This window comes from Lates calcarifer, linkage group LG14, assembly GCF_001640805.2.
Source record: "Lates calcarifer isolate ASB-BC8 linkage group LG14, TLL_Latcal_v3, whole genome shotgun sequence".
NCBI lineage: Eukaryota > Metazoa > Chordata > Actinopteri > Centropomidae > Lates > Lates calcarifer.
Window position 1 is genome coordinate 7707323 of NC_066846.1, and position 13168 is coordinate 7720490.

General features: G+C 40.8%; 1 protein-coding gene across 1 annotated transcript in view; it reads left to right on the forward strand.

The window, feature by feature from the left end:
* Positions 1-13168, forward strand: part of chd3 (chromodomain helicase DNA binding protein 3) — a 39065-nt gene that overhangs the window by 20103 nt on the left and 5794 nt on the right. Inside the window, 12 exon segments of the mRNA XM_018704275.2 lie at positions 954-1079; positions 1081-1117; positions 1240-1397; positions 1988-2114; positions 2117-2200; positions 2351-2467; positions 2561-2692; positions 3288-3396; positions 5288-5420; positions 7909-8104; positions 9062-9225; positions 9552-9678. Of these exon segments, the coding sequence (XP_018559791.1) occupies positions 954-1079; positions 1081-1117; positions 1240-1397; positions 1988-2114; positions 2117-2200; positions 2351-2467; positions 2561-2692; positions 3288-3396; positions 5288-5420; positions 7909-8104; positions 9062-9225; positions 9552-9678 (1510 nt within the window).

Here is a 13168-nt window from a genome sequence, read left to right on the forward strand (position 1 = left end):
ACAAATGTGGTCAACAAAGCAAGTTCTGACCCTTAAAAAGTTCTGATCCTTAAGATTTCTGTCCTTATTGACTTGGTGACACTGGCAGTTACCATGGCAACAACACGTGTGTGGTTTAATACTACAGCAAATACTTATACTCATGTACAGCTCACTGTGGCTGCTCCTTCTTGAAAACTGTCAAAAAAAATGCTGAAAATGACAGTTGTATTATTTTGTAGATGCATTTTGTTGAATGATCCTGTCACCTTCATGACAAATCTGTCAAGTACATTGCTTTTCCTGTGACTGCTTCACAATGAAAACTGTGCTTCACTGGTTGAATGCCTTTGATGTGAAGCAGCGGCAGAGGGAAGTGTTTTGTTTGCTTTAGCAGTAACTTAATACAGCTCTGATACTGCTGTAGCAGAGTAAACAGTAAACAGCGAGATGGATAAAATTACAGTGTTAACTCGGGAATGGCGGACTCTGCCACCAACAGCGACAAATGCTACACAGAAAGTTAATTTCTGTTGTTTTACTTTCTGAAAACAACTATACGTAGTATCAAAAAATAAGGTTTGACCTTCTGAAAATCCTAAGGATTATAATTTAAATTACTCCCATATCAGCAGGGTGTCCTTATGAAATAGTAGGTCATTCTCAGGTTTTAAATAAAATGTCAGGGATGTTTTTCTAGGGAATATATATTTCAAAAGATGTTGTGATTGTTCTGCCACTTTCACTTTGTCAGTTTATTTTAGTTTATCCAAACATCTTTAATCCAGTTTTCAGTCCAACTTGTTTAAACTTGTCAACATCCTGATCTGCTATCTATGCCGCAGGGAGTGTATGATGTACCGCCAGGCAAAAAAGGGCATGTGAGTGGTGAGCTTAAATAAGGGCCAATTAGGTAAAGTGTGCGCCAAGCTTTTCTGTTGTTGTTGTTCAGTGTTTGGTGTTTTTGTGTTCAGATCCAGGAGTTTGAGCACATCAACGGCCGGTGGAGTCTTCCAGAGCTCAAGCCTGAGGTCAACATAGACAAATCCTCCTCCAGGGCCTCCTCTCCCACAGTGAAGACCGCCACGCCAACCCCAGACTGCCAGCTATAACAACACACCGTGCACCTCCAAGCCAGGTAATGAAACATACATACAACAGATCCAGCAGGGGGTGCTCCATGTAAGGCCATCAGATTAAGTCAGGGTTGAATATAACCTACAGTGATATGTGTGTGTGTGTTTGTGTGACCATGTGCAGCGACCCCTGCTCCAGCAGACAAGCTAGAAAAGAACGGAAAAGAGGGAGAGAAGGAGGAGGACAAAGAGGAAGGTGAGGCCCCGTCGGAGAAAGAGAAAGTGAAGGAGAAGGATGAGGGGAAAGAGGTGGACAGCAACAAGACTGGAGACCCCGAAGAGGTGGGACACTGTCCTCAAAACACAAGACGCTCAGCAACTAAAACATCTCTAGTTTGTGGTTTTGAGTGGCCACTTAACAAGATTTGCTTAATTAACCAGTTGCTGTTAATTTAAATTTTTTCTAAGTTTCTGTTTTTGCATCTCTGTAAAACTGCATGCATGTGTCAACCCGCTGACTGCAGAACATATTTATTTTACATTATTTTTGTGTATGTTTTTCTTCATTCTAGGTCAAACATTAAATTATAATTGCATGGCAAATTCAAATTAATCTGCTTTTCTGACTTGACAGCTGCATTTTCATACCAAATCATGGACAAAAATGGAAAAATGCGGCTGCCTGGAAGGTTGAACAAGACAATCAAAACACAACAGCATGATTATCAAAGATGTTAAGTGTATGAAATGAATAACAAAAAGACAAAAACACACAAAACACTGGTGTGATGTGGTATATTAGAAATAAAATAAAATGCAGTACCTTACAAGCTGATTAAAACCTGATGTTTAAGATTTCTGGTTTTCACCATACAACAGCAAAATACAGTAAATACCAACTTACTGATTTCTAATTGTGCTACTGTTCACAGCTTTCCTCCTCAACAAAAGACGCACTGCACAGTGTGTCTCCTGGTCAAAAAACTGAGGGCAAAGACGAGAGCGACCTGAAGGAGGTAGAGAGGAAGGAAACAACTGACGCTCCAGCGGCCACTAGTCAGAGGAGAATAAAGTGCAGGAGGAGAGTAAAGAGGAGACAAAACAGACGTCAAAGCAAGACGCAGAGTTCAAAGAAGAGAAATCAGGTAAAAACAACAGAACATAAAAGAAAAGAAACTTGATAAGTCGATAACCCAGTTAGATTTAATCTGACGTGCAAAAACAGATGAAGCAGGATTGTGCGGAACAATGCACCAAGGCCTTGTTGGCGTTAATTGTGATGTTTATTCCCGCAGAAGGAGAGAAGACAGGGGAGGAGAGAGAAAAAGACAAAGAAAAGCGCGAAGACATACCCACAGCGACAGAGGTGACAGATGCCAAGGAAAAGTCTGACTTGGCTGACGTGAAGAAAGGTGCCTCTGACTGTCTGTGATAATATGCTACCGTAAATACATAAAGACAAGTCTTCTGCTAAATAACACCTTCCCTGTCTTTCTAAATAACAGAGGAAGTCAAAGGTGAAAAAGATGCTGGAAAAGATGTCAAAGCAGCTAAGGAGGAGGCACCCAAGGGTAACGGGAGGCCTCCGACTGAGCGACCTCGCTTCATGTTCAACATTGCAGATGGCGGCTTTACTGGTTAGTACTGATTTACCTGCAGTGTATGTGGAATAGATTAAATTGACCTATATGGTTCTGTACACAATGTATTTTAAGACTATATGCAGGGTAAACCTGACTTTCCTACAGTCAGGGTTTGTTCTGATTTCCCTCAGCTTCTGACAAAAAGTGCTAAATGCAAGATCTAAACAAACAGTGCTGTTGTGTCTTGTACCTTAATGTTTCAAGAAAAGATAAATTAGATATAAACTGTACTGAATTATTCAAAACCCAGCCTTGGAATTGTTGCAGAGACACCTCTATTTAAAGATTGAGAAGATTAGCTTTGAGACTAAGTTTAAAAGGTGAAAATAACTTTCAAGGTTGAGCAAACAAGTCACTAAGCAGTCCAAACAACATGAAAATTTACTACTAAAACAAACAAAAAATAACCATCTGCCTCACTTTCCAGAGCTACTGTACAAAATGCAACAGTGAGCCAAAATAATCTCCACCTTGATCACAAACCCAGAAAAGCTCTGCGTGCTGTGGAAACACCTGGAGCCAGGTTTTAGCTAACTAAGCACTTTGAGACCAACCTCATTTTTACCTTGTGTTGGCTTCACCCCCACAGAGCTGCACACTCTTTGGCAGAACGAAGAGCGGGCTGCCATCTCCTCGGGGAAGATGAACGAGATCTGGCACCGCAGACACGACTTCTGGCTGCTGGCGGGAATTGTGATGTATCCTTGACAGCAGTTGCCCGGGCGATGACCCTGTGTGTTTATTTTTCTATCGGCCCCGCAGAAACCCAGCGTAATAAGTCAACAAGCCAGCCAGAGCTCAGTAAACAGCAAACTGTGTCTGCTGGAAGCTGATGTAGTGGGTCATTTAGTTCATGTTGTTCTCTCTATTATGGTAATTAAGGCCATGCAGCATTCACATAAAACTCTGTTTTCATTATTCTGCAAGTTAATGCTGAGGCCATGTTACACTGAAACAAGAGGGGAGAAATGCTTTGCTCCAGAAGTCACCTGAGATCCATGTTGTGCTAAAATAACTGCAATTTTACTTTTAAGATAAAAATTAAATAAACTACCCTAAAAATTCCACATGTAGCTTAAAGAAATTGCTCAACATTTTGGGAAATAACATATTTGCTTTCTTTTAGATGAGCAGATTGATACCACTCTCATGTCTGTGGCATAACTTTGCATAAAGACTGGAGGGATTTGAAGGCTAGCCTTGCTCTGCACAGACATTGCCTACCAAGGATACAGATTGTTTCTTAACATGCTCACACTTCTGTTTGTGAACATATTCACCAAACAACTAACAGATTTTGTTAACTTCAGACAGAGCTAGACCACCTGTTTCTCTCTCTCCTGTCCTCATGGTGGGCTGTTAATATTGAGCGGACAGTAATGAGTGTGAGTGAATGGACTCTCATCTAACTTGTGCTAAGAAAGTATATAAGCATATTTTCCAAAATTACAAACTATTTCATTGCTGGAAGGAGCTGGAAACACCTCCAAAGCTTACTAAGTAACACAAATTGTCTTTTTTTTTTTTTTTTACGAGTAGTCAGTGAGCTTTAGAGGGGCTGTTAGGCGTATTTTTGAAGTTAGCTAAGGCTAACTTTTTCCACCTGCTTCATGTCTTTTACGGGCGGGTCTGAAACGGAGGCTCGATAACACACCGGAGCCACCACTCAACATAACCCCGCCCCTAACACTGTAACCATTAAAAATTTCAAAGGCATCAAGAGGAGGTGGATTAAGTAACTGTTTCACTCTGGTTAGTTTATAAGTTTTCATCGGAGACGACGGGGATCCACCGGTACTGCACTGTGGAGTTCCACCGTTTCACAATTTATCATCAGTTTAATTTTCAGGATTTTATGGGCGGGTCTCAAATGGTCGAGGAGGCACTGGAGCCACCACTCTGCATAACCCCGCCCCTAAGATTATAACCGCTATAAATAGCAGCGCTGCGTTAATATCGGCGCTCCTTCTGTTCGGCTTTTGTTTTTCACTCGGGTTAGTTTTACAAGGTTTCACTGGAGACGACGGGAATCCACCGGTAATCTGCTGTCACTTTTTAATGAGGCCGAACCGACCGTGCCCACCGTCCCGCCCCCTGTCTCGCCCACATTGCTCACTGTCTCTCTGTGTGTGTCTAACGTGTGTATCCTTTGGTGGCTCAAACATGAACGTTTGTTCAGGGCTGCTAGTATCTGTTTTACAGGTCATGGTGCTATTAGAGTGCTAGCAGGATGCTAACAGGGAGCTAACGGTCAGTGTGCTGCAGCGTCAGAGTGGGCGTGGTTCAGCGCTATAGCGGACACGCCCCCAGCGACTCAGAGCAGACCGCTGCTTATTTTATCATGATTTTGAAACCTAATTTTATGTATTTGCCGATTTTTTTAACTATTCAAATTTAGCTGGGTAGTTAATAGCACATTTTGTGGCGTGACTAACTCAGAAGGCATGAGTATTACTGCTTTACACGATTTTTAAGCTAATTTGAATACTTCTCTATGTTATATTCATGAAGTTGGCTAGGAAAGCCAAGGTAGTGTAGCTTCATACTGTCTCTTTACTGCTGTTTCACAATCCTTGACACCTGTGCCAGTCATGGCTACGCTCGGTGGCAGGACATCCAGAACGATCCCCAGTTCGCCATCGTCAATGAGCCTTTCAAGTCGCAGGCGAATAAAGGCAACTTCTTAGAGATGAAGAACAAATTTCTGGCTCGACGCTTCAAGGTAAGACAGGACACAGCTATGGCTTCATCTTGACTTTCAGAAGCAGAGACAAAGAGGGTTTTTCTTTCTTTTTTTTAAAAGTTAAAGGTGCTATATACAAGTTTTTGCTATCGCTACATAGCCAACATTAGCATTGACATCTGCTCACTTACCAAGAGCTTCCACCATCTTTGTATTAATAAGACAAGAGGTTAGTATACGCCCTCTGGGCAGCACTACTTACTTCTTTGAGAAATGAATGTGGTTTTCTGCAAACCCTTTTCAAAAGATACTTAAGTTCTTCTGATGTCAAAGATAATAACTTTTCCCAGATAAAACTGTCTTAAATTGGCAAAAAAAAAAAAAACATTTTTTAGTCAGTAGATTTGGACCTCAGTGACTAGACATTCAAAGCTATCTTTGGGCACTTGACAGTTTTCACTTCTCTGTGTTAGAGACACATTTTGGTTTCTATCAAAAAAAAAAAAAAGACTTGCAATATCAAGCTCCACTTTTATGTAAGCAAACTACTTTAGTAACTTATCTTAGTGTCTTCGATCACCTGACTTGTTTGATGGTCGGATGACAGATGCCCCTAGTCCCACATATTGGTTGGATGGTATTGCTGACCGCTGCACTTCTGGAAGAGCTCTCATCCTGTTTTTGACTGGCTCACATGTTTCAGATCCTGCCCTCAACATCCTCATTTACTGTATCTCTTTCTTTGTCTCTCTCTTGTCGTTTCTTGTTATCTCTCTTGCTAAATTACTTTTGAAAATCTGACATCAAGAATGCATAAGACAGCACAAAATAAAAAGATTTCACACCAATTTCCCCTTTGTATGTTATAGTTGTAATTGGTTGTGTAACGTGCTAAACGTCTTTTGCAACACGTTTACACTTTTTCCTGGACACACATGCGGAACTGAATTACTGTATGAAGTTGGATTTCCTATGAAATGGTTGCATTACCATTGCTGTGCCAACCGGAAAAAAGAATGAACTTACTTGAATAGTTTTCAGATTGAGAGGAGGGGACAAAAGGGGAAGATTCGTACAAAGAAGACAGACTTGTGTTTCACAGTCTTTTTACTCACGTTTTGTCATTTTTGTCTCTGGTAAAGAACAAAATTCCCACAGAGAGTATTATCATATATCTGTTTAAATGCAATATAATCTGTACTATTTTTTATTTTATTTCTATCTATTGTTTAGGGATGTTCGTGATTTCGAACTAAGAAGGGATTCTTTATTATAAGTCTTCAAAGTCAGTTGATGAGTGAAAATGAGGACCCTGTATGATACACTATATTGAGTAGCTCATGATATGATTTTTATTAATAGTGAATTTAGTTTCTTCATTGGAAGTTTGGATTTTTATCTTGTCCTAGTTTTCATTCAGATCATCAACAGCTTCGAACACTTCTCAGTGCAATCAGTGGTTTCAGCTGTGCACTGTGACACCTCTCAGTGAATTCAGCTGTGCAGAGGAGGAGCTTAAGTTATATAAAGTCTCTTGAACTCATGCTCTGAGGAGGGTTTGCACATACTGAAATGTTTGTTTGATGTGGGGACTCAGGAAATGTTTTGAATGCAAGTGCAGTCTGCAGGAGCACCTGCAGAGGAAAGACTGGGTAGAAATATTTCTTCCCTGAACTAATTTTTTTCTAATCTTACTTTTTCTTGCTCTTTCTTGGCAAGATTTTTATCAGAATAAGTCAAAGCAGTAGATAAGGAACATTCAAGCCTCCCTTGTTTGATGCCTCATTTATTCACCCTGTTTGTTCGAACTGGATGAATGAATGATTTGGTACCTCTCTGTTCAGAGAGAAATGCTTCAAATCTTAAGACTAAAGTTCCTGTTCAGTCTGACATGTGGTACCAATTCGAAGCAGTTTTGAGTATGTTGTGTGTTCACGCTGGAAAACTGACAAAATCAGAAATTATACTCAAACTCAGTAAGACCACTAAAAACACCCGTTCTTTGAGTGCACTGTTGATGGACACTGTTGTTCCCCATGCAATAAAAACAAAGATCAAACCTAAAAAGTTTTATTTCTATCTCCTGTCTTCAAAGCTTTTCTAAAGTTTTTTTTTTCCAAGCTGAATTGATTAGTACTTCATATGAAAACGTATTTTAAACACCTTTGACGATGAAGCTGTAGTCAAAGCTTTTATATGGGGGGAGAAAAATCTAAATTAAATGGGAGGATTTGATTGTGCAGATACATTGTTTGCTATCTTCTAACAATTCATAAAAATGAAGACTTAAACAGCATAGTAACTGTTGGTATGAGGCATTGCAGACCAACTGGGACTAAATATGAGTGTGCTGTAATGTTTTTTTTGACACAATACCTGTGTGTTGAAGTGCAAATCTTCCATGCAGCACTGCCATTTTTGAGCCCAAAGTGTACAGAAACACCAACATACATTTTACTTTAATGCTTTCCCTTCCTCCCCCTGTCTACCTTTTCCTGACCACCCCACCCCACCCCCTGTTCTCCAGCTGTTGGAGCAGGCACTAGTGATAGAAGAGCAGCTGCGGCGGGCAGCCTACCTGAACATGACCCAGGACCCCAGCCACCCAGCCATGGCACTCAATGCACGCTTTGCAGAAGTGGAGTGCCTGGCGGAGTCACACCAGCACCTCAGCAAGGAGTCGCTGGCAGGCAACAAGCCAGCCAACGCTGTCCTGCACAAAGGTCAGGGACGATGGGGAGAGGCCAAAATAAATAAATGGGGCCAAAATCTTCAGTTTTTAAAATCTGCTCATACAGTTAATTAAAGAAAAAAAAATCAGTGTGTGAAAAAGGCAAACAGTGAAGCAGAGCCAAACACATTTCGACACGACAGATTTAGAGAACATGGGAGAGATCAGTGGACAGATAATCACAGTCGTTCAATGAAAGGGATACACATCATCAACACATCTCACCAGCTCTGTTGTGCAATCACCGTGTTTCCTGCCGCAGCAACCATATCGCTCTGCCTGGAGCAGACTTCAGTTAAGCCAAGTAGATAAGCTTACACGATGTTAAGTGATAGCTCCAAACATTTCCTCACTGCCTGCCCGGCAAGTCTGTCCATGTTTATATTGTTCTGTCGAAAGGATAACATGCTCACCACACTACTGTTCTTGTCTTTTATTTCTGCACGCAATGGCGCTGAACTTCATGAATGCTCATAAACATTTTTAGCAAATTGCAAAGCAATGCTGCTAGTCTGTCATTGTTGATTAATTCCATTTTGGGATGTGATGACTGAAAAGGCAAAATAATAAAGGATGGGAACAGAAATTTCTTGCAAAAGAGAGAATGAGAAATGGGCTTCTTTGGACATAAAAACCCCCAAAAACTGACGATGTTCAGACTTCGTAAATGATATTTGACCACATAATTTTTTTAGTGTCTTTCTGATGGTTTCTTGACTTGAAATGACCCTGGACATTCAATTAAATTATATTACCTGTATTTACTTTCCCTATGTGGCTACTGAAGTAACTGAATACCTACCAGCTCCTTCAAAATAAAGTGTCATAAATTAATTACACCTAAAAGAAACAGGAAGTAAAGGCTAAGATATGAAAATATGGATCAAAATTGAAGTACTATGTCTCCTCCAATGAGTCAATAGTTATTTGTTTGTTGTTGTTATTGTAGTGTTGAACCAGTTGGAGGAGCTGCTGAGTGACATGAAGGCCGATGTGACTCGGCTACCGGCCACGCTGTCCAGAGTCCCGCCCATCGCCGCCCGCCTGCAAATGTCCGAGAGGAGCATCCTCAGCCGACTGGCCAGCAAGGGCACTGAGACGCACACACCCCCGGTCAGCAGCCTGCTGTTACACACAACACACACATACACATTAAAACACACAAACACATTTTAACAGCCACACTCACAAGTTGAAACCCGTTCAAGCTGCCTGCGCCCAGTGGAAAAATAATACATGGAGGACAGCCAATGAAAATACGAGCCCATTATCTTGTCACCCACCTGTGCTTTTTCACTCCACAGCTGCTTAGTCAGCAAATTTTTTTGTCAGCTTACATAACTAAAAAGCAGCTTGTCTTATTTTTCTTGTTTTTGTGCATCCACATCCCTTAGGTGCATTATTCCTGAAAATAAAAGCCTTTTTTTTTCTTTGCACAGCCCATACCTCCCGGACCCTACGCCACCCCTCAGAACTATGGAGCCCCCTTCACCCCTGCCCCCCCAAGTGCCCTCCACATGGGAGGGGCCAATTACAGTCAGATGCCACCCGGATCCTTCATATCAGGTCAGTGTTTGAAGCTCCACTGAAACTGACATCTCCCTCTGCTATAAACAATGGCAAGATGTTGGAGCCATCATTTAAAAACTGCTATGCACACACAAGTATTACTCAAGCACAAGCACATGTTTTAATTTCTAGTTATCAAGGTTACAGATTATCAAGATTATAAAAATAATGCCCTAGACATCTGGACAACAGAATTTTTCCCTTCATATAACGGTGTAGCCATTTAAAAATGGTGTTTTGGTTTTTAATATTTCAACTGAGATTCTTTTGATTTGAACAGCTACTACAAGCATGTTCAAATATACACTGTTTGCATGTGGAAAAATGTTTTATCATATTTTGAAATTATTCAAGGGGTCAGTTAAGGAGAATTTTGGAAACATTAGGTCTCAACTACAAGTACAAATGCTCTGTCTGTGAATCTGTGTGTGTGAGAAAGTGTTAAAATCAGCAGTAATAAACATCGTAAGATATTAGCTTAGTCATAATTGCAGTATTCAAGGTAATTTACAGAAGAATACCAGTTTGTTTGATCTGGTTGACATTTGGCAAGCTGGTGATTTAAGCCTGATTTATGTTTCTTTGCAGAGGTGTATTGCAATCTCACTCACCCTGCCTCTGGCAAAGGAACTGATTTATAGCTCAGCAGAGAATATAACCTGTTGATTGTTGTAGCACCACAGCAACGGTAGATTTAATGTTACAAAGCCGTGCTGTGCTTTCTTTGTGCACCTGGAGGAAACCTGTGTAGTTTTTTTTTCTTTGGTTATGGGTAATATGGGGTCAGGATAATGAGATTGAACCATAAAAGACTTTGCTCCCTAGAGCAGTAAATACAAACGTGTTTAGTCATTTTTAAAGGAGCACTCCACCAATTTCATGAAGTTTAGTTGACTCATTATGAGAAGTACTGTTGTATAATGCCTTTAAAGGCTCTGGAGGAGAAAATAACCCTGATGATGTCATCTGGGTTATCTCAGCTTGGACTTGGAGATTATTTACTCTTAACAGAAATGATTTCAGGCAATGAAAGACTGCTGCATTATGGGAAGTGTAGGATCTAGTGTTTTTGGAGCTTGACTGATACTAGTGACTAAAGGTTGGAACATTTTGACCTCTGCTGCATCAATTTTGAGCATTTTTATGTCAATGAATCAACTGTCTCAGCTTTGTCAAAGTTCAATACTAAATTGTTGTTGTGCCCCTTTTTAAAATAACAGTGAAGCTTAAGTTAAAGCATCTTTTGTAATGTTGTGTATTTCCAAGTGAACTGTTTTATGTGGGTGGGATCTACTTATGAGGCGGGTTTAGACGTACAAACTTTCAGATTTTATTGGATTGCTCAAAAGTGGGTGTGACTTTGCAAATATCCTATTCGGGATATCATGGCTGTTTGTCTTTACCGACACCTCCCTAACCCATGTTGTTAGTTCAGAAGGAGGAGGACAAGGGGAGAAGTTATTAAATTAGACATCACCCACTAAATTTGGAAATACAGGTTTTAAAATATTGCTTTGCTAGCTACTACCACTGCCTCTTTCTAGTCCTCTTGCTGCTATGACTCACATCCTAATGGTCAAGGGTGGTTTTATATGATGGTTAGGTTAGCCAGTTGTCCCAAATCACACACAGATGAGTCATAAAAATGTAATTACAGGAAGAGAAAAGTCAGGGATTTTGATGTGAAAATATTTGTCATACAGCAAGAGATAACTTCAAACTTCTCCATGTTCCCTTTACCATCAACAATCTTTACTGGCATCAGAAACTTGTAAACACCAGCAGCCCAAGCTCACCAATTACAGTTCTTGTGGTATGTCTGCAGCCATATTGTAGTTAAATTTTTTGAGAGGGTGCTCATCAGCTCCAGCAGAGCTACAGCGGCTCCATGACACCCTGACAGAGACGCACAAATTTGGCTGTAGAGATCTGGATTTGATTACTTGGCAACTTTTGCTGATGATGGGCACAGCCAAAATATTGCTATTTAAAGATATCATCTGAGGAATTCCATCTTTATATGGTTATGTTGTTGTGGAAAAACATTCAGCAAAGAAAGTGAAAAAAATATCCAGCCTTCATCAAAATTACTGACTGTGGGAATTGGGTATTTCAGGAAAATGTCTATGCACTACAGTTAGTTTTGTGATCAAGCATAGCGTTATTTAACTATTAGATTTCAATATAATCCTTTAATATGTGGAGTAAAGAACTACCTGATAGCTTCTAAAGCAGCACTGCTTTAACCACTTTGAATAGGCACTTTATCTCCCTGAGCAGCTTAAGTTGTGAAACCGTCAAAATCCAGAACGGAGTCCATATCGGAAAAAAACATCTGTAGCAGAGTTTCTGATGTGGCTGCCAGATAAACACCTGAAATAGACATTACCAAAATCAAATACAAACGTGCTGCTCTGCTATATTAAGGCATTTTCATCTCTTAACATGTCCAACCTCAAAACCTCAATACTCTGCTCAGCAGTAATGACACATTGTGCAACAATAAAAGCACAGTCTGTGCTATCAAAACCTGCCTGAGGAGTATTTTCTTTTTTCAAGCATGTGTATTTTCTCTTATGAAGTCCCGTTGTGGCACTCATTACTTATTGAGTTAAAAGCTTTAAAATTAAAATCATAAAAACAAAACAAAAAAAAGAGAACTCTATTTTGTTTTGGCCTCTTGTCCAACTCCCCCTTGCCTGCAGTCTGTCAGTGCACACAGGCAGTTTGTGAATTTATTTTCTCATAATTAGTTTGGTAACAACATATGCTCGCCAGACGCACTCTTCACTCTGCATGTGTATTCGTGTTCGGAGATGTTTAGATAGCTGAGATGTGGCAGAGATAACTGGTAAAACCTGATATTCCCCAATAGCTTTGCCCTAAAAGCCACAACAGCCCTCTCTCTCAGTGCTGCGCCTGCCTCTCACTCAGTGTATCTTGATTTATGTAATTGTAGACTGAGACATCTGTCAAAAGCATTGCATTTTAGAGAGCCAGAGCCTATCTCTGAAAATGTCATTATGCTCAGCCTGTCTGAGTCTGGCCATGCCAAGAAAACATTCGGACTTTGTACCAAGGTATTTTGAGAGGGACAGAAACCACAGAAGGAGTTTAGTTGTGTAAATGTCGTGTTGTGACTTGTGAATCGGCGGAGGGCTGGGCCCCGAGCGCAGGCTGTTCAGAAATAGTCGTGCGCGAGTTGTGTCGCTCCGTGGGTTTTTCAGCTCGCGGGGGCCCTCGTGGCGAGCAGCTGAGCTTGAGCATGGGCCGAGCCGACTCTGAACATCCTGAACTCTGGCAGGGCACAAGCATGCAGCAAATGAGGCCGCATTTGTGGTCTTGATTGGGGTTGCGCTGGTTCCTGACCTTTTTAGATTCAGCCAGAGAGGGAAAAAACTGAGCAGGAGGAATGGACGGAGTTAAAACAACACAATCCTCTGATTTTGCGACCTCCTAGCTTCCCTCCATTAACAGCACTCTCCTG